Genomic DNA, 21,481 nt, shown 5'->3' with positions numbered 1-21,481 from the left:
CCTACCAACTGAGCTACCCGGCCCCCTCCCCTACCAACTGAGCTACCAGGCCTCCCCTACCAACTGAGCTACCCGGCCTCCCCTACCGACTGAGCTACCCGCCCCCCCCCCCCCCCCCTACCAACTGAGCTACCAGGCCTCCCCTACCAACTGAGCTACCCGGCCTCCCCTACCAACTGAGCTACCCAGCCTCCCCTACCAACTGAGCTACCAGGGCCCCCTACCAACTGAGCTACCAGGCCTCCCCTACCAACTGAGCTACCCGGCCTCCCCTACCAACTGAGCTACCAGGCCTCACCTACCAACTGAGCTACCAGGCCTCCCCTACCAACTGAGCTACCAGGGCCCCCTACCAACTGAGCTACCAGGCCTCCCCTACCAACTGAGCTACCCGGCCTCCCCTACCAACTGAGCTACCAGGCCTCCCCTACCAACTGAGCTACCAGGCCTCCCCTACCATCTGAGCTACCAGGCCTCCCCTACCAACTGAGCTACCAGGCCTCCCCTACCAACTGAGCTACCAGGCCTCCCCTACCAACTGAGCTACCAGGCCTCCCCTACCAACTGAGCTACCAGGCCTCCCCTACCAACTGAGCTACCAGGCCTCCCCTACCAACTGAGCTACCCGGCCTCCCCTACCAACTGAGCTACCAGGCCTCCCCTACCAACTGAGCTACCAGGCCTCCCCTACCAACTGAGCTACCCGGCCCCCTCCCCTACCAACTGAGCTACCCGGCCCCCTCCCCTACCAACTGAGCTACCCGGCCCCCTCCCCTACCAACTGAGCTACCAGGCCTCCCCTACCAACTGATCTACCAGGCCTCCCCTACCAACTGAGCTACCAGGCCTCCCCTACCAACTGAGCTACCCGGCCCCCTCCCCTACCAACTGAGCTACCCGGCCCCCTACCAACTGAGCTACCCGGCCCCCTCCCCTACCAACTGAGCTACCCGGCCTCCCCTACCAACTGAGCTACCCGGCCCCCTCCCCTACCAACTGAGCTACCAGGCCTCCCCTACCAACTGAGCTACCCGGCCTCCCCTACCAACTGAGCTACCAGGCCTCCCCTACCAACTGAGCTACCCGGCCCCCTCCCCTACCAACTGAGCTACCAGGCCTCCCCTACCAACTGAGCTACCCGGCCTCCCCTACCAACTGAGCTACCCGGCCCCCTCCCCTACCAACTGAGCTACCAGGCCTCCCCTACCAACTGAGCTACCCGGCCTCCCCTACCGACTGAGCTACCCGGCCCCCCCCCCCCCCCCCACCAACTGAGCTACCAGGCCTCCCCTACCAACTGAGCTACCCGGCCCCCTGCCACCTGAGCTACACGGCCTCCCCTACCAACTGAGCTACACGGCCTCCCCTACCAACTGAGCTACACGGCTCCCTCCCCTACCAACTGAGCTACCAGGCCTCCCCTACCAACTGAGCTACCCGGCCCCCTCCCCTACCAACTGAGCTACCAGGCCCCCCCCCCCCCCCCTACCAACTGAGCTACCAGGCCCCCCCCCCTACCAACTGAGCTACCCGGCCCCCTCCCCTACCAACTGAGCTACCAGGCCTCCCCTACCAACTGAGCTACCCGGCCCCCTCCCCTACCAACTGAGCTACCAGGCCTCCCCTACCAACTGAGCTACCCGGCCTCCCCTACCGACTGAGCTACCCGGCCCCCCCCCCCCCCCCTACCAACTGAGCTACCAGGCCCCCCCTACCAACTGAGCTACCCGGCCCCCTACCAACTGAGCTACCCGGCCTCCCCTACCAACTGAGCTACACGGCCTCCCCTACCACCTGAGCTACACGGCCTCCCATACCAACTGAGCTACACGGCCTCCCCTACCAACTGAGCTACCAGGCCTCCCCTACCAACTGATCTACCAGGCCTCCCCTACCAACTGAGCTACCCGGCCTCCCCTACCAACTGATCTACCAGGCCTCCCCTACCAACTGAGCTACCAGGCCTCCCCTACCAACTGAGCTACCCGACCCCCTCCCCTACCAACTGAGCTACCAGGCCTCCCCTACCAACTGAGCTACCAGGCCTCCCCTACCAACTGAGCTACCCGGCCCCCTCCCCTACCAACTGAGCTACCCGGCCTCCCCTACCAACTGAGCTACCCGGCCTCCCCTACCAACTGAGCTACCAGGCCTCCCCTACCAACTGAGCTACCCGGCCTCCCCTACCAACTGAGCTACCAGGCCTCCCCTACCAACTGAGCTACCAGGCCTCCCCTACCAACTGAGCTACCCGGCCTCCCCTACCAACTGAGCTACCAGGCCTCCCCTACCAACTGAGCTACCAGGCCTCCCCTACCAACTGAGCTACCCGGCCCCCTCCCCTACCAACTGAGCTACCCGGCCTCCCCTACCAACTGAGCTACCAGGCCTCCCCTACCAACTGAGCTACCAGGCCTCCCCTACCACCTGAGCTACACGGCCTCCCCTACCAACTGAGCTACACGGCCTCCCCTACCACCTGAGCTACACGGCCTCCCCTGCCACCTGAGCTACCAGGCCTCCCCTACCAACTGATCTACCCGGCCCCCTCCCCTACCAACTGAGCTACCAGGCCTCCCCTACCAACTGAGCTACCCGGCCTCCCCTACCGACTGAGCTACCCGGCCCCCCCCCCCCCCCCCTACCAACTGAGCTACCAGGCCTCCCCTACCAACTGAGCTACCCGGCCTCCCCTACCAACTGAGCTACCCAGCCTCCCCTACCAACTGAGCTACCAGGCCTCCCCTACCAACTGAGCTACCCGGCCTCCCCTACCGACTGAGCTACCCGGCCCCCCCCCCCCCCCCCCCCTACCAACTGAGCTACCAGGCCTCCCCTACCAACTGAGCTACCCGGCCTCCCCTACCAACTGAGCTACCCAGCCTCCCCTACCAACTGAGCTACCAGGGCCCCCTACCAACTGAGCTACCAGGCCTCCCCTACCAACTGAGCTACCCGGCCTCCCCTACCAACTGAGCTACCAGGCCTCCCCTACCAACTGAGCTACCAGGCCTCCCCTACCAACTGAGCTACCAGGGCCCCCTACCAACTGAGCTACCAGGCCTCCCCTACCAACTGAGCTACCAGGGCCCCCTACCAACTGAGCTACCAGGCCTCCCCTACCAACTGAGCTACCCGGCCTCCCCTACCAACTGAGCTACCAGGCCTCCCCTACCAACTGAGCTACCAGGCCTCCCCTACCAACTGAGCTACCAGGCCTCCCCTACCAACTGAGCTACCAGGCCTCCCCTACCAACTGAGCTACCAGGCCTCCCCTACCAACTGAGCTACCAGGCCTCCCCTACCATCTGAGCTACCCGGCCCTGCTTGACTTGTTTGGTGGGGGGGGGGGGGGGGGGGGGGGGCAGAAAAAATTGGGGCTGGGGTAGGGTAGGTTATGAAGTATGTCATAACATTTTGTTCCAACCAGGTTCATCGACTTTTGGAACAGTTTTGGCTTAGAGTGAGCATTAATGGAATCTATTACTTTCAAGGAAAACAAAAACATGTCATTCATTTGCTTTAGTGTACACACGCCATACCAGCTCTTACCTACAAATGAGGATAAGGTACACAGCTTCATGTTGACCAAGGTCCAATTGATGCACTGTTAGGCCGGTTTTAGAACGAGGATCTGGGGGAACTTGACAAGTCTCTTCTAAGTAGGTTCTGGGGGAACTTGACAAGTCTCTTCCAAGGAGGATCTGGGGGAACTTGACAAGTCTCTTCTAAGGAGGATCTGGGGGAACTTGACGAGTCTCTTCTAAGGAGGTTCTGGGGGAACTTGACAAGTCTCTTCTAAGGAGGATCTGGGGGAACTTGACGAGTCTCTTCTAAGGAGGATCTGGGGGAACTTGACGAGTCTCTTCTAAGGAGGATCTGGGGGAACTTGACAAGTCTCTTCTAAGGAGGATCTGGGGGAACTTGACAAGTCTCTTCTAAGGAGGATCTGGGGGAACTTGACAAGTCTCTTCTAAGGAGGATCTGGGGGAACTTGACGAGTCTCTTCTAAGGAGGATCTGGGGGAACTTGACAAGTCTCTTCTAAGGAGGATCTGGGGGAACTTGACAAGTCTCTTCTAAGGAGGATCTGGGGGAACTTGACAAGTCTCTTCTAAGGAGGTTCTGGGGAACTCGACAAGTCTCTTCTGAGGAGGATCTGGGGGAACTTGAGAAGTCTCTTCTGGGCCCGTATGCATGAACTAGAAGTAAGAAACACTGGAAGTAGAGGCCTCTTTTCGAAGTGGGAACTCCCGAAGTCAACTTTCTAACACTGTTCACAATGCATGAACTGACTTGAACGCCAAAGTAGTGACAGCGAGAGTATTAAGGTCAAGGTCGGGGAAATTGGGGGAATCCCTACTAATACGCATGCGCACTTTTCTATCAACATGGCAGTCAACGAAAATGGCAAGGCACGTGTGCCGCTCAAAAAGAAAGTAGACACGGAGGGGTGTTCTGCGCCTTTTTCAGATGGTGAAATTGCTGTACTCTTGACAGAAGTGTTTTACGAAAGAACGGTTATTCTGTCCAAATTTCAGAACAGTCTAACTGTTAAACATAAAGACGCTGTCTGGTCCAAAATTGCCAAAGAAGTGTCGGTCTCTCTCTCTCTCTCTCTCTCTCTCTCTCTCTCTCTCTCTCTCTCTCTCTCTCTCTCTCTCTCTCTCTCTCTCTCTCTCTCTCTCTCTCTCTCTCTCTCTCTCTCTCTCTCTCTCTCTCTCTCTCTCTCTCTCTCTCTCTCTCTCTCTCTCTCTCTCTCTCTCTCTCTCTCTCTCTCTCTCTCTCTCTCTCTTACGACACACGCACACACAGACAAACGTACACTCATGCACATACTGACACTATGACACAAGTGACACTGACGGCACACATAAACACACACACACCACACACTGCACACACACACACACGCGCGCGCTCGCGCGCACACATATACTCACACACACGCACCCATACACGCACGCACACAGTCACAAACAAATAACCACACACTCACTCTCTCTCACTTTCTCTCATTCTCTCTCAATCTACACTCATACACACACTGAAACTATGATGACACAAGTGACACGTCACACACACACACACACACACACACACATACACACACACATACACACACACATACACACACAGACACACACACACACACACACACACACACATACTCACCGTAGTGACACACATATACACACGCGCGTACAGTTGAAAGTCAAGACATGATATGATTTTTTCAAAGCATAGGAAGTTTTCTTTTGCAATTTATGAATAAAATTAACACAGAGGCAAAACCCGGTTTTTGCAGCCGGAATGCAATTGCGGAGGCTTAAAAAGGAAAAGATTAATAAAAAAATATATAGCTCCCGGCGGAACTTGAACTCGGAGCGAATGAACGAGAGTCCGGAACCGTTACCACTGCACTATGTTACTCGTGTAGAATAGAGGCATGATGAAAAAAGGCATTCTGAGTTATTCAGTCGTGCTGGTTTGAAAGCTCGCCACCTTCGCCGAATGACTCGAGCACGTTTTTTTCGGTCAGTAACTGATCGAACTGTCGCTTTTGAGTCACTCTGTTTTAAGCATTTCACCTAAATTAAACAAGAATGTCACAGTCCGTGTCTATGGTGCAAGGTAGGAGACCGTCTCATTGTAGCCAAGTTACGACAGTTGCTCGATTGACGCATTTCACGTCTTCGATATTGTGTCTGAGATCATTTCCCAATGAGCTGCCTTTAAAAACGGAATGTCCTGCAATTGTAGTATGCGCTGGAGGTTTCTTTTGGATGGGTAAGGACCCTTGAGATGCGATATCGTCGTATAATTATGTCAAGCGAGAGGCCCTTGACATTGGAAGTGGGAACTTCGAAAGCAAAGTTGCCAGCTACTCGGTATGCACGAGCTAAATTGAACGCCGAAGTAGTGGCTTCGAGAGTTCTGAGGTCAAGGTCGAGAAAATTGGGGGAATCCCAATTAGTGCGCATGCGTTTGTAAACGGTAGGCTTGGTGACCAGAAGAAACGAATCTCATCGCGAGTTCGTAAATGGGCAAACGTTGATCGCGCTGTAGCTTTTACTATAATTGTTGTTTTTAACTGGTTGAACGAAAGCTGTGATAATTGTCCTTAAATAGAATGACTGTCTATAATAATGATTTCGTTGACCAGAATGTTGGGGACAATAAAAAAAGGTTGTTTATGTGGTAGCGAAGTCGGTTAACTTAAAACTCTTTTTGTAGTGTTTTTTTAATGATTGTGTATCGGTAAAACTGCTGGACAAAAATAGTTTGGTCAGAGCGAATGTTTGTGTTACTGGTAAATTTAAAAAGGCAGAACTCCATTTTTTGGGAATCAAGATATAAGGTGTAGTGAAAAGAAGATAAGTTCAGCGAATTTCATATTATTTGAGAAAATGTGTGTCCGAATTTTTAAAACAGAAAAATTGTTGTACTTAGGTGTTTGTAAATTACGTTTGTCCTCGTTAATTGTGAAGAGGATGTATGTTTATATAAAGTTCAAAGTCAAGATTGGATTTTTGTAGCCTACGTGCGTGTGTGCATGTGTATTAGACATAATACATAGACATAGAACACTTTATTATCTCAATTACGATAAACTCGGGTGTGGTGAATCACAATAAACAGCATAAAACGTAAGAACATGAATAAAATATCAAGGCGCAAATATAGTCAGCTCATCATAGTGTGGGGAGTGGGTACACACACACACACACACACACACACACACACACACACACACACACACACACACACCGTCGAACACACACACACCGTCGACCACACACACACCGTCGAACACACACATAACATCGAAAACACACACACACACACACACACAAACACACACACAAACACACAAACACACACACACACACACACACAAACACACACACAAACACACACACACACACACACGGCACGCGCGAACACGCAAACAAACGTATGAAGGAACAGACGCACAATTATACCCGCACGCACGCACACACAGGCAGACAGGCACTCGCACAAATACATACACACACACACACACACACACACACACACACACACACACACACACACACACACACACACACACACACACACACACACACACAGAGATAAAGCAATGACAAAAAAAATAGCAGAAACTTACACTTCAACACTCGAACACACACACACACACACACGCACACACACGCACACAAACACACGCACGCACGCACACAAACACACACACACACACACACACTCACACATGCACACAACGACGCCCATTTTCATAGAAACACAGTAACCCCCTCGTATAAGCGGGAATGAAAGAGTGGTGGCCAATGACCCAGAACAAACAAAAGTCAAAGCTGGCAACTCAGGTTTGTATTCAGGGAAATTTGCACGAAATGCATGCAGAAGATACGACTTTTCCCTCTATTTTCTCTCTTTGGGAGCGTCAGCTCGGTTTGACATGAAAAACTGAAGAAAAGCCCTGCCTTTTTGCACTGAGAAACTGTGGAAGTAGCGTGTTTACTACTGGGTCTGGCTGTAGTACATTTACCCTCATTTACTTCCTCGTTAGCTTCCAAAGTAAACTCTTTTTTCGTCCCATGCATGCGAAAGTGAGGATGTACTTCCGATGTCACTCAAAACTTTAGAAGTAGTCGCAAAATACCCTGAGTTACTTCCTCGCTTTGCTTCGAGGTAAACCCTTTTTCCGGCCCATGCATACGAAAGTGAGGCAAGTACTTCCGATGTCACTCAAAACTTCGGGAGTTGTCGCGAACTTCCCCCATAAGCATACGGGCCCTGAGGAGGATCTGGGGGAAATTGAGAAGTCTCTTCTAAGCAGAAGACGGGAGACAGCAATGACAAGAGTCTTGCTAATGTCTCAACCTAAGGTTGAGGGAGGAAAACATAGTTAACTTTTTCTTTAATTATATTACACTGACAGTGCTTTAAATATTTGTGTTTTGAACAGGGTACATGGCTAAATCAGCGAATTGGATGAGGAGGGGGCTAAGTGTGAAAAACATTTATATACAGAACTACAAAAAGACTTTAAATATTTGTGTTTTGAACAGGGTACATGGCTAAATCAGCGAATTGGATGAGGAGGGGGCTAAGTGTGAAAAACATTTATATACAGAACTACAAAAAGACTTTAAATATTTGTGTTTTGAACAGGGTACATGGCTAAATCAGCGAATTGGATGAGGAGGGGGCTAAGTGTGAAAAACATTTATATACAGAATTACAAAAAGACTTTAAATATTTGTGTTTTGAACAGGGTACATGGCTAAATCAGCGAATTGGATGAGGAGGGGGCTAAGTGTGAAAAACATTTATATACAGAATTACAAAAAGACTTTAAATATTTGTGTTTTGAACAGGGTACATGGCTAAATCAGCGAATTGGATGAGGAGGGGGCTAAGTGTGAAAAACATTTATATACAGAACTACAAAAAGACTTTAAATATTTGTGTTTTGAACAGGGTACATGGCTAAATCAGCGAATTGGATGAGGAGGGGGCTAAGTGTGAAAAACATTTATATACAGAACTACAAAAAGAAAATGTCTGAAACATTTGGGAAGTCGATGTCATCTGAACTTCATGACTTTATAAGGGGTTTGTGAAGGTCCAAAACTTCAGCTTCTGTGGATCAGATTTCAGTGTATGATTATTGTTTGTGTTGATGTTTGTTGTTTTAAATCTTGTGAGCTTTCTCTTCCTCAGGACAAGAAGAGTGTGGAGAGTGTGTGTCTGCTTTTCGCTCGTCTGGTGGACACCTTTCAGGCTGACCAGCGTTTGCTGAAAGAAATCTCTGTTCATGGCTTACTGACCAACGTCCAACAGCTGGTCAGTGCAAACCTTTGCTGTTTAGTTGGTTGAATCTTATTGGCCTGGTCATTTGTTCATCTTAATTTTCCATTTTGCCATTCTTTTTTTTAAGTGTTTCTTTTTTTTTTCTTTTCTCTTTCATTCAGTCTGTTAGTCAGTCTTTCATTCAGTCTGTTAGTCAGTCTTTCTTTCTGTCTGTTAGTCAGTCTTTCATTCAGTCTGTTAGTCAGTCTTTCATTCAGTCTGTTAGTCAGTCTTTCATTCAGTCTGTTAGTCAGTCTTTCATTCAGTCTGTTAGTCAGTCTTTCATTCAGTCTGTTAGTCAGTCTTTCTTTCAGTCTGTTAGTCAGTCTTTCATTCAGTCTGTTAGTCAGTCTTTCTTTCAGTCTGTTAGTCAGTCTTTCATTCAGTCTGTTAGTCAGTCTTTCTTTCAGTCTGTTAGTCAGTCTTTCATTCAGTCTGTTAGTCAGTCTTTCATTCAGTCTGTTAGTCAGTCTTTCTTTCTGTTAGTCAGTCTTTCATTCAGTCTGTTAGTCAGTCTTTCTTTCTGTTAGTCAGTCTTTCTTTCAGTCTGTTAGTCAGTCTTTCATTCAGTCTGTTAGTCAGTCTTTCATTCAGTCTGTTAGTCAGTCTTTCTTTCTGTTAGTCAGTCTTTCATTCAGTCTGTTAGTCAGTCTTTCTTTCTGTTAGTCAGTCTTTCATTCAGTCTGTTAGTCAGTCTTTCATTCAGTCTGTTAGTCAGTCTTTCTTTCAGTCTGTTAGTCAGTCTTTCTTTCAGTCTGTTAGTCAGTCTTTCATTCAGTCTGTTAGTCAGTCTTTCATTCAGTCTGTTAGTCAGTCTTTCTTTCAGTCTGTTAGTCAGTCTTTCATTCAGTCTGTTAGTCAGTCTTTCTTTCTGTTAGTCAGTCTTTCATTCAGTCTGTTAGTCAGTCTTTCTTTCTGCTAGTCAGTCTTTCATTCAGTCTGTTAGTCAGTCTTTCATTCAGTCTGTTAGTCAGTCTTTCTTTCAGTCTGTTAGTCAGTCTTTCTTTCAGTCTGTTAGTCAGTCTTTCATTCAGTCTGTTAGTCAGTCTTTCTTTCAGTCTGTTAGTCAGTCTTTCATTCAGTCTGTTAGTCAGTCTTTCATTCAGTCTGTTAGTCAGTCTTTCATTCAGTCTGTTAGTCAGTCTTTCATTCAGTCTGTTAGTCAGTCTTTCATTCAGTCTGTTAGTCAGTCTTTCATTCAGTCTGTTAGTCAGTCTTTCATTCAGTCTGTTAGTCAGTCTTTCATTCAGTCTGTTAGTCAGTCTTTCATTCAGTCTGTTAGTCAGTCTTTCATTCAGTCTGTTAGTCAGTCTTTCTTTCAGTCTGTTAGTCAGTCTTTCATTCAGTCTGTTAGTCAGTCTTTCATTCAGTCTGTTAGTCAGTCTTTCATTCAGTCTGTTAGTCAGTCTTTCATTCAGTCTGTTAGTCAGTCTTTCTTTTTGTTAGTCAGTCTTTCATTCAGTCTGTTAGTCAGTCTTTCTTTCTGTTAGTCAGTCTTTCATTCAGTCTGTTAGTCAGTCTTTCATTCAGTCTGTTAGTCAGTCTTTCTTTCAGTCTGTTAGTCAGTCTTTCTTTCAGTCTGTTAGTCAGTCTTTCATTCAGTCTGTTAGTCAGTCTTTCATTCAGTCTGTTAGTCAGTCTTTCTTTCAGTCTGTTAGTCAGTCTTTCATTCAGTCTGTTAGTCAGTCTTTCATTCAGTCTGTTAGTCAGTCTTTCATTCAGTCTGTTAGTCAGTCTTTCATTCAGTCTGTTAGTCAGTCTTTCTTTCTTTTCTTTTCTTTTCTTTCTTTCTTTCTTTCTTTCTTTCTTTCTTTCTTTCTTTTTACATTTAGTCAAGTTTGATTTTCTTTTTTTGGTTGTTTGTTTCGTTAAGGGAAAAGGGTGGCCGAGTGGTAAGTGCACTTGCCTCGGAAGTGAGAGGTTGCGAGTTCGACCCTGGGTCGGGGCGTAAGCAATTTTCTTCCCCATTTCCTAGCCCGGGTGGTGGGTTCAAGTGCTAGTCTTTCGGATGAGACGAAAAACCGAGGTCCCTTTGTGTACACTACATTGGGGTGTGCACGTTAAAGATCCCACGATTGACAAAAGGGTCTTTCCTGGCAAAATTGTATAGGCATAGATAAAAAAAATGTCCACCAAATACCCGTGTGACTTGGAATAATAGGCCGTAAAAAGTAAATATTCGCCGTAATGGCTTGAGATTTACTGGACGATGTGAATGCGTGATATATTGTGTAAAAAATTCCATCTCACACGGCAGAAATTAATATGTAACGTCAAGCGCTATATAAATCTCTCAAATAAATAAATATATAAATATTCTATCTATCTTTTTCTGTGTAGTTTTGGTGACATTATATTTGTATTGTGATTATTTCAACAAAACCAGTTTAGTTGGCTCACGTAAGTGTAGCCTATGCGATCGTAACTTTGTCTGTCTGTGCGTGCGTTTGTGCGTGCGTGTGTGTGTATGTCTGTGGTAGAAACTTTAACATTTCCGAGTCTATGTGTGAGTGGTTATCCAAGACTATGGATAAAGCTCGCATAAGATTACGTCACGGTCAAAAGTGTTTGACGTCAATTAATGCATCATGACTGCATGCCTCCCTGTAGTCTTTCTCTCTCGCGTGGTGTGTGTGGTCTCGGTCATTGTTATTTTGAGCGGGCCGAGACTATTTGGCAGTCGTGTCCCTGTAAGTAGGCTACATGCAGACACAGACAGATCTAGATCTAGTGTCTCTCTTTCTTGCACAGTCGTCACCTAAGCTTACTGTGTGTGTGGGTGTGTATGTGTGACGGAGTGATTGAGTTTGTGTTACTGTTTGTCTATTTCTTACGTGAGCCTTGAAGGCTTCGCCTCTTGTTTTAAGTTTGTAAAGAACTTGATTTGTTGAACAAAAGTTGCCGATACATACAGTGAAAAATAACCCTTCTGTTTTATGAAGAAACAGGTTGGCAAGTAAACAAATCACAATCTTACAAACACAAGGCTGAACATGTACCCTGACAGAGAAAAGCAACGTTCTAACACCGTCTTCATGAGGCTTTGGTCTGAGCATGTCAAACAAACACACGTACCCTGACAGAGAAAAGCAACGTTCTAACACCGTCTTCATGAGGCTTTGGTCTGAGCATGTCGAACAAACACACGTACCCTGACAGAGAAAAGCAACGTTCTAACACCCTCTTCATGAGGCTTTGGTCTGAGCGCACCAAACAAACGAACACAAGGCTGAACACGTACCCCGACAGAGAAAGCGGCTCGGTCATAAAGTGACATAACTGACCACCTGCAGGTCGTCAGAGCTACCCGTGTCTCTCTCCGAGAGGCGGCTTGACTTTAAAAGAAATCAAGACTAGCCTCAAATGGATAGGCACCGACATCTAAGAGCGTTTACAATGTACAGGTGTCTGATAGACATGTTTATTTCAAAATTTAACTGAGAACAGATAGTGACATTAGACAAAACATAAAGTGATCGGCAAAACTTACCCCAGACCAAATGACAAAAACAACATTATTATGAATTAGTAGCCAGTTTTGAGCTTGGCTACAAAAGTAAAATATCAATTTACTAAATTATCAACTTTACAAATCTCTCTCTCTCTCGCTCCTTCCCTCCCTTCTCTCCCCGCCCCGCTCTCTCTTTCTCTGTAAAAACACACACACACACGCACGCACGCACGCATGCACGCACGCACGCACATACACACACACACGCACAGACACACACACACACACACACACACACACACACACACACACACACACACACACACACACACACACACACACACACACACACACACACACACACACACACACACACACACACACTATTTGATAAATTATTGTTGCTGTGCAGGTCATGGTGAGCCCCTCAGTGATCAGTTCGGGCGTCTTCGTCAATGTAGTCAGAATGTTGGCCATGATGTGTGCCAGCTGTCCTGATCTCGCTGTCCTGCTGCTCAAACAGAGTGAGTGTTGGATGTACACATGTTGTGACCATGGAACCCTCCCTTTAAGACTCCAAACATCTCAGAAATTCATGTCTTAAAGTAGAGGGAGTCTTAATATTGAGCTACATTTTCACAGGGGGGGTGTGTGTGTCTTGAATGGTAGGTTTTACTGTACCATCTTTTTAAACAGATAATGAAATGCTGGTTCTTGTTAAGGCTTTTTCTTAACTACATATCTGTTATAAGTTCTCTTAATTAACAACATATGAATACTATTTTGGTTTGTTTCAGAAATTGCTGAAACTCTCTGCTTTCTGCTGATCGGTTCCTCAGAGCAAAGTGCAACCAACATTGAAGTGAGAGTGCTCTGTTTATGTGCTGTATGTGTGTTGAAGCTGAACATCATTAGATCCTTTATCCTTCTGCTATCTTCAGGGGTGGGACTTTTCCGCGAATCCGCGGATTTCCGTGGACACAACTTACGAATTCCGCTGGAGTAATCTATTTTTACGCGTCAAATGATATTTAACGAGTTTATTTTCAAACGGCATTTATTTCTCAAACAGTTCGGAATCGTATTTGGTACAGTCTTCGCCTTTGCCTTTTCCGGTTTGCGAAACAGAATGGTGCACCGCAAAGACATTGTCGAACGAAGCAAATGTTCAACGTTGGATGAAAGTTTGAAAAACAAGTGGAGATGGCATTGGACAGAGGAGAAGGTTGATAAAGAACTTATTGGAGAATCACATCACAGTATCTATAACTTGTTGACTGAATGATATGGAGAATTCATCACAGTATCTATAACTTGTTGACTGAATGATATGGAGAATTCATCACAGTATCTCTAACTTGTTGACTGAATGATATGGAGAATTCATCACAGTATCTCTAACTTGTTGACTGAATGATATGGAGAATTCATCACAGTATCTATAACTTGTTGACTGAATGATATGGAGAGAAGTGAAGATGCCCCGAACCCCCCCAAGAAAAAAGGGATTTCCACCCCTGTATCTTTCTGTTGAAGCTGAACATGGTTAGGTCCTTTATCCTTCTGCTATCTTTCTGTCCAGTTCTCATGAAATTTGATTTTGTATTTTAATTAATGGACATTTTATACAACTTGAGATTCAGTAGCAGACATGAAAGAGAAGTACACATGAAATTGTGCATGTTGTGACAGGTGGAGACTGGTCACAATAAGTGCTGCTTTCAAACAAAGATTCTGTCAGTCATTCTTTTTGCAGCAGACTTTCTTACTAACACAGGTAAACTGAGAAAGCTAATTGATAAATGCATGACTGTTGGGAACTCAAACAATATTCCATTTTTGTTTCAGCTTGTCTCAAGAACTCCCCAAGAGCTGTATGAAATCGTGTGCTTGATTGGGTAAGTGTTGGACACTTTAATTTGAATAGTCTCAAACTCCTGTAAACTTTTCTATGCTATTTGTGACCCTCCACCACGGAATGAGTGTAAGAGATTTGAAATAAAGAAGATCCGTATTTATCCTTATTAATCTCCTTCCAGATTCTTTATATGTGCACACACACACACACAGTCAATCATCTGACTCCCGCTCAGAAGTTTAGGAAAGCAGAGAGAAGATTAGAAGAATTTGTAGTCTTTCACCAACTCATTCTTTCCAAACAATAGCCAATGGTTTAATTAGAACATACAAATTGGTTTGTTTCTGACATAGCAATTATCAATTCATTCTTCAAATTCTCAAATATTTTCTTGCTTACAATAATCAATTCATGACCTTTTGAAACTCATTCATTCATTGTCCACGATCTTGTGAAACTCACTCATTCATTGTCAACGTCATAACATATTTACAATGACAAGAAATCAAATAAACAAAACATAACTTTTACGTTATGTAGAGGTGACGATGTAGCTAGCCTTCAACCTTACGGCCTCCATCGCACCCTCGCCACACTGGCATCACCCCGCACAAGTCAGACTGGGGCGGCCTGTTACAAAATATAACACCCTACTGTAACAACTAACAATATTCAAAAACACACCAACCGAGCACAAGAAAATTATACAATTCCGAAATTATTCAAGTACACAAGTCATGTCCGCGCATACAAAAGAAATGTTCAAGTTCACACAAAACTAGCAAAGTACCTCATCTTCCAATATGGCGGCATCCATACAAAAGTCCAAGTCATCCCGGCAATGTTTCCCGGTTCCAAGGTTGACATCAAGATCAAATGTTTTCTTCCAAAGTTGACATCAAAACCAAGAGCAGGTTTTCTCATCCGAGAGCCCAGGTCGAATGACTTTCAATTGTCAGGCAGTTTACAATCACAACTCACAAAATCAGGCGGTTGCGATTATAACGTGAACAACTCGCACAGTTGTAAACTCACGTGCTGCGAACCCAGTTTGACCCGGCCATGACTAACCATGGAATTTTACTGAACTGTTAAAAGTTTCCACTTTCAAAGTTAAACAACTCCTGACAAACTCTTTGTATTACAAAAAGCACTAGTTATATCCCTTCAACTATAAACACCATAACCGCGATTCATTACATCACCCCTTTCCCCGATTAAAAAAAAATGTGAACCCAAAATGAACATTTTTTTTTTCTTCAAAAACTGTACAAGTATAAGTATTCCAGTAACAAGACAAATTTTTAAATACATATATAAAAAAAACACCCACAAATAGATTAATAAATAATCAAAGCATAAGGAAAACATTTATTAAATACTCTGTCCGTTCCCAAAGAGTGCAATCAGTTTACAACCAAAAGACAGTGCCATCCACCAAAAAAGTGACGAAAGCCACGAGGCTGTCCTTAAACATGAGCAACAATGGCAAGCATAATAAACCACACTTACGCCGCCGTGTAGATAATCACCCACTGTGTTAATCCACAATAGTTATACTCATGGACATTCAGCAATTTTCGCCTATTACTGAATGCAATAACATTGACGTTCTTGGTACCAAAGATCGCCAATAAAGTTTGAGTAGCCCCCGCTAAACTCAATACAGTAAACCTCGACTACAACACAAAATGGTACTAGCATCAAAAATATCCAAACAAATTTTTCCAGCCAGATTAAATAAATAATCACAATGTGACAAAAAAAAACAACAAGAACAAAATTAAATTAGTTCTTAACACATACACAGCATATCAACACTCACAGCACAAAAAGTATTGTCCTTGTTGATTGCAGAAAGTCTTTTCACTGTCCTTTCAACCATCATGTTCCATTCACTTCGTCAAGCGTGACAACACATCAGCCTCAAAATTCCTGACTCCAGGAATTGGCACTACTGTGAATGAATACTCTTGGAGAGACAGAGCCCCTCGCAACAGTCGGCCGTTGGCAGTTTTGGACTGTCGTAAGTACGTCAACGGTCTGTGATCAGTCTCAACAAAGAAATGTGAGCCAAACAAGTAGCGATGGAATTTGTCAACTGCCCACACCAACGCTAGGCACTCTCTCTCCACAGTAGAGTATCTGGTTTCTCTTTCCAGCAGTTTCCTGCTGGCATACAGAACTGGATGAAGGACGTCGTCATCATCAGGCTGCATCAGGGCTGCTCCAATCCCCGTGGAGGATGCATCCGACCGCACTGTGAACGGCCTGGAAAAGTCTGGCAATCTCACCAGTGGTTCAGACGACAAAATTTCTTTGACCCTGTCAAAAGCCATCTGACACTCTTTTGACCAACGAACTTTGTTTGGTTGGTTCTTCTTTGTGAGTTCTACCAGGGGGAACACAATAGACGCGAAGCTTGGGACATAGCGCCTATAGAAACTGATGAGCCCTACCAATGACCGGACTTGTTTCTTTGTGGTTGGGACAGAGACATTCAAGATTTTGGACACTTTGGAGGGAACTGGACGCATGCTACCCTCCCCAACTATGTGACCCAAAAACTCAATAGAGTCAAACCCTGCCTCTACTTTCGACGGTCTCACAGTCAACCCATGTTTTCCCAGTTCTGTCAACAGTCCGTCAAGTGCCTCTAGATGCTCACACCAGTCTTCCGTGGCTACAAGTACGTCATCAAAGAAATGAACAGATTTGAACCTATCCAGATCCAACATCTTCATCATCCTCGCGAAAGTACTTGGTGCTGTACTCATTCCGAACGGCATCTTCTTGAACTGATATAGACCTTGAGGGGTACGAAAAGCCGTTTTTGCTCGATCAGACTCTGCCATCGGAATTTGCCAATAGCCCTTAGCCAGATCAATCTTCGTGAAATGCTGCCTGCCCTGCAATGAAGCAAACAGAACTTCCGGATCCGGTATTGGCTCAGCGTCAAACTCCGTAATCTTATTGAGGTGTCTGAAATCGATGCAAAAACGAGTACTTCCGTCCTTCTTCTTGACTAGAACAATAGGAGACGAGAACGGAGAAATAGACGGCTCTATTACGTCTAGATCTAACATCTTCTTCACTTCTTCTTCAACCACTTTCTGAGACTCAAATGGTAACGGATACTGTTTCACATTGACCACAGCACCTTCAGGAATCCTCACCGTATGCTGCACTAGGTCACAAGTACCAGGCAAATCCGTCATTTTGTCCTGATGCTTCTGAAACACCGCCTGCACTTTTTGTTTTGCCTGCATAGACAAGTCAGGACTATAGACCACATCATCTACATTCTCAGTCTGAACTGTAGGAACTGACTGTAGTTTGACTTTCTGAATGTCTACCTCCTCTACTGCACTGGACCCACTGATCACTCCCAATGTGGCAACAACTGGGTTCTGACCAACAAACGACACCACACAACCAGACGACTCTTCCGATTTTCTTTGGCCAACTTTCTCGAACAGATCATGCAACGTTTTGTCATCCCTTTGCATTTTGGACAGTTTCTCAGCATTGATATCAAGTTGGGGAACTTTAGCGGTCAACAGCGGTCTAAAAGGACGTTCTTCTCTAGCTTTTTGACCTCTTGTCTGGACTGCGCTAGTAACCTCGACACATCCAAATGTACATCCCTGTATTCTACCCAAAATGACGTCACATACTGGATTGTCGATCACACATGCCTCAACACTTCCAGAAAAGTATGGTGTATCCAGACTCACAATCGCAATGGGTAACCGAACCAAATCCCCACTGAACTGTCTACACACCTGTACCTTCCCAGTAAACTGATCATCTCTCACTAGGGACTTCCTGACCCCAACCGTGGAACACCCACTATCCAACATGACCGTGACCTCACTACCATTTAAGGTACCTTCACATGTCTGAATAGACTCGGGAAGTTCATCACTACCTGAAAATCCTACTGACGCCACAGACTGCTCGTCTTCACTACAGCTGGACTCTTCAACAGTGACAACGGATACTGAAGCAGTATGCATTTTTTGGGGACAATCTGCCAACTTGTGCGAAGTATCTTGACACCACCAACACTTCCTCTGATAGTTCTGACCACCTCTACCTCTACCCGCTTGACTAGCACCTCTGCCACCCTTATTATCAGGAGAGCTTTGTTCTGTCGGTGGGTTTGTGTCAGCCTGACTATTCTTCTTAGAAAACCTGTGACCACCTCGACCACCTGAATGACCTCCTCTCCCATTTGGAAGACCGACATTAGCCAACAGAGGATCACTAGAACCTTTTGCTGCTAGGTTTTGACTAGGATGTGCTTCCCTGTATCTTTCAGCTGCGTCTATCATGGTTTGAGCGGTAGTATGCTTGTCTTCTTTCAGAAAAGTAACCAGAGACGACGCACAACTAGACAGAATCTGCTCTCTGAGCACCAAGTCACAGAGCAAAGCGAAATCTGTGCCAACTCCAGCCATATCTGTCCATCTAGTAAAAAATCTTCTCATGCGGGAGAAAAAGACATGCATGGTTTCACCAGATTCAGGTTTGCATGAGCGAAACTGCGTTCTGAAACCTTCTTCAGTACATTTGAATCTCTTCAACAAATGCGCTGACAGTCTGGCATAGTCATTAGTATCTTCTACTGGTAACTCTTGAAAATAATTCAGAGCACGACCTCTGAGTAGAGTAGGCAAAATCAAAGCCTTCTCATCCTTTGACCACTTCAAGCTAGCTGCGTGCTTATCGAAGCGATACAGATAACTCTCAATGTCATCTGATTTATCATCAAAATAGGGAATCTTGGGACGATTGGCCAATTTATTCTTGCTTGCTTTTTCAACCAACTCGTCTGCTCGCAACTTTGCCTCCCTGTTCGCCTTTTCTTCTTCAATATCGAGACGACGATTTTCAATCTTAGCTTGTTCAGCTAACTCTCTCTCTTTAAGCTCACGTGCAGCAGCGAGTTCTTTTTCTTGACGAAGATTTTCAATCTTAGCTTGTTCAGCTAACTCTCTCTCTTTAAGCTCACGTGCAGCAGCGAGTTCTTTTTCTTGAAGAGCAATATCATTTTCTCTTTTCAACAAAGCTTCTCTTCTTGCTGCTCTTTCCTCACGCAAACTATCTTCCACATACTTGTTCAGTGATGCACCATCCTTTCCTAAGGCTTCACCCTCCACCTTAAACTGCGCTATCAAAGCTTGAACCTCTTCTTGAGATGCCATCGTGAACAAACCGCTATCACTTAAGCAAACTATGACTATCCACTACATAGAATGCTAGAGGGCAACACCAAGACTTAGCTTTGACTAACGTGAACACAATAGTCCACTAAACTTTAGAATTTACCTGACTTCCTCAAGTACAGTACTAAAGTGACACAGTCTAGGAAACCGATCAACCGAACTACAATGGGAAATAATCAATACATTTGAAACTAGGCTCCGCTCAAAAACTTGGCCTAGGAACTAGACATACCCCCATTCCCATACACTTATGAATCAAGGCATTGCTGACCCACAATTATTTACAAACGGTGTACACGTAAAAGGGAAAAATGATGTGTCATGTATTATTCACTTGTAGGTAAAACTAACCTACAGGGCGCTTCATGTAAAGTAGGGGGAAAAAAATAACCTACTCACAAGCAAGAACCAACACTCAGAGAAACAAATTACCCTCAAAAATATATAGAATGTTAACTTGAGTGTCAGATAAGCAAATGACAAATGACTCACTCCTGTCCAAAATATGTCGTTCAGTCAGGCACAGGATGCATCCGTCCACAGACCAAGGAACTCCCTTCACAGGCAGATGACAAGGATGTCCATCCTCCAGACTGCATGCATCAGCATCTGCGCTAAACCAAATAACACTTCAGCACTACAAGTCAACAATATAAAATAAGCCTAACTGCACTCAAGGGAACGCACCAAAAAAAAAAATAATTAATCTTCAAAAATTTTCCAATTAATACAACCGCAAGCTCGCCAATGTAAGAGATTTGAAATAAAGAAGATCCGTATTTATCCTTATTAATCTCCTTCCAGATTCTTTATATGTGCACACACACACACACAGTCAATCATCTGACTCCCGCTCAGAAGTTTAGGAAAGCAGAGAGAAGATTAGAAGAATTTGTAGTCTTTCACCAACTCATTCTTTCCAAACAATAGCCAATGGTTTAATTAGAACATACAAATTGGTTTGTTTCTGACATAGCAATTATCAATTCATTCTTCAAATTCTCAAATATTTTCTTGCTTACAATAATCAATTCATGACCTTTTGAAACTCATTCATTCATTGTCCACGATCTTGTGAAACTCACTCATTCATTGTCAACGTCATAACATATTTACAATGACAAGAAATCAAATAAACAAAACATAACTTTTACGTTATGTAGAGGTGACGATGTAGCTAGCCTTCAACCTTACGGCCTCCATCGCACCCTCGCCACACTGGCATCACCCCGCACAAGTCAGACTGGGGCGGCCTGTTACAAAATATAACACCCTACTGTAACAACTAACAATATTCAAAAACACACCAACCGAGCACAAGAAAATTATACAATTCCGAAATTATTCAAGTACACAAGTCATGTCCGCGCATACAAAAGAAATGTTCAAGTTCACACAAAACTAGCAAAGTACCTCATCTTCCAATATGGCGGCATCCATACAAAAGTCCAAGTCATCCCGGCAATGTTTCCCGGTTCCAAGGTTGACATCAAGATCAAATGTTTTCTTCCAAAGTTGACATCAAAACCAAGAGCAGGTTTTCTCATCCGAGAGCCCAGGTCGAATGACTTTCAATTGTCAGGCAGTTTACAATCACAACTCACAAAATCAGGCGGTTGCGATTATAACGTGAACAACTCGCACAGTTGTAAACTCACGTGCTGCGAACCCAGTTTGACCCGGCCATGACTAACCATGGAATTTTACTGAACTGTTAAAAGTTTCCACTTTCAAAGTTAAACAACTCCTGACAAACTCTTTGTATTACAAAAAGCACTAGTTATATCCCTTCAACTATAAACACCATAACCGCGATTCATTACAATGAGTCACATGTCACCTTTGCACGATTTTCATATTTTTACATTTTCCTAAAGAGTTTTTTATGCTCTATCCAGTGGTGAAAACCGTTTTAGAAAAGAGCGAAAACTGTTTGAGTTATAAGCCTGTGACTAAGGTGACCCTCACACTGTTACCAGACACTCCCCGGACTTATATTAAGCCTAGCGCAGAACCGCGCGAGGTGACATGCGACTCATTTCGTGGTGTAGGGTCACATTTGGTATACATGTGCCATGATATA

General features: G+C 45.1%; 1 protein-coding gene across 8 annotated transcripts in view; it reads left to right on the top strand.

The window, feature by feature from the left end:
- Positions 1–21,481, top strand: part of LOC138946212 (E3 ubiquitin-protein ligase TRIP12-like) — a 158,397-nt gene that overhangs the window by 37,277 nt on the left and 99,639 nt on the right. For all 8 annotated transcript variants that reach the window (XR_011449207.1, XM_070317731.1, XM_070317732.1 and 5 more), the window contains exons 11-14: positions 8,730–8,852; positions 12,722–12,833; positions 13,107–13,171; positions 14,158–14,207. Coding sequence is in view for 7 of the 8 variants with exons in the window: in XM_070317731.1 (XP_070173832.1) it covers positions 8,730–8,852; positions 12,722–12,833; positions 13,107–13,171; positions 14,158–14,207 (350 nt within the window). In the remaining variant the exon portion in view is untranslated. The remainder of the gene's footprint in view (positions 1–8,729; positions 8,853–12,721; positions 12,834–13,106; positions 13,172–14,157; positions 14,208–21,481) is intronic.

This window comes from Littorina saxatilis, linkage group LG13, assembly GCF_037325665.1.
Source record: "Littorina saxatilis isolate snail1 linkage group LG13, US_GU_Lsax_2.0, whole genome shotgun sequence".
Lineage (NCBI taxonomy): Eukaryota > Metazoa > Mollusca > Gastropoda > Littorinimorpha > Littorinidae > Littorina > Littorina saxatilis.
The sequence above is the reverse complement of the archived record's forward strand: the minus strand, read 5'-3'. Positions and strand labels throughout refer to the sequence as shown.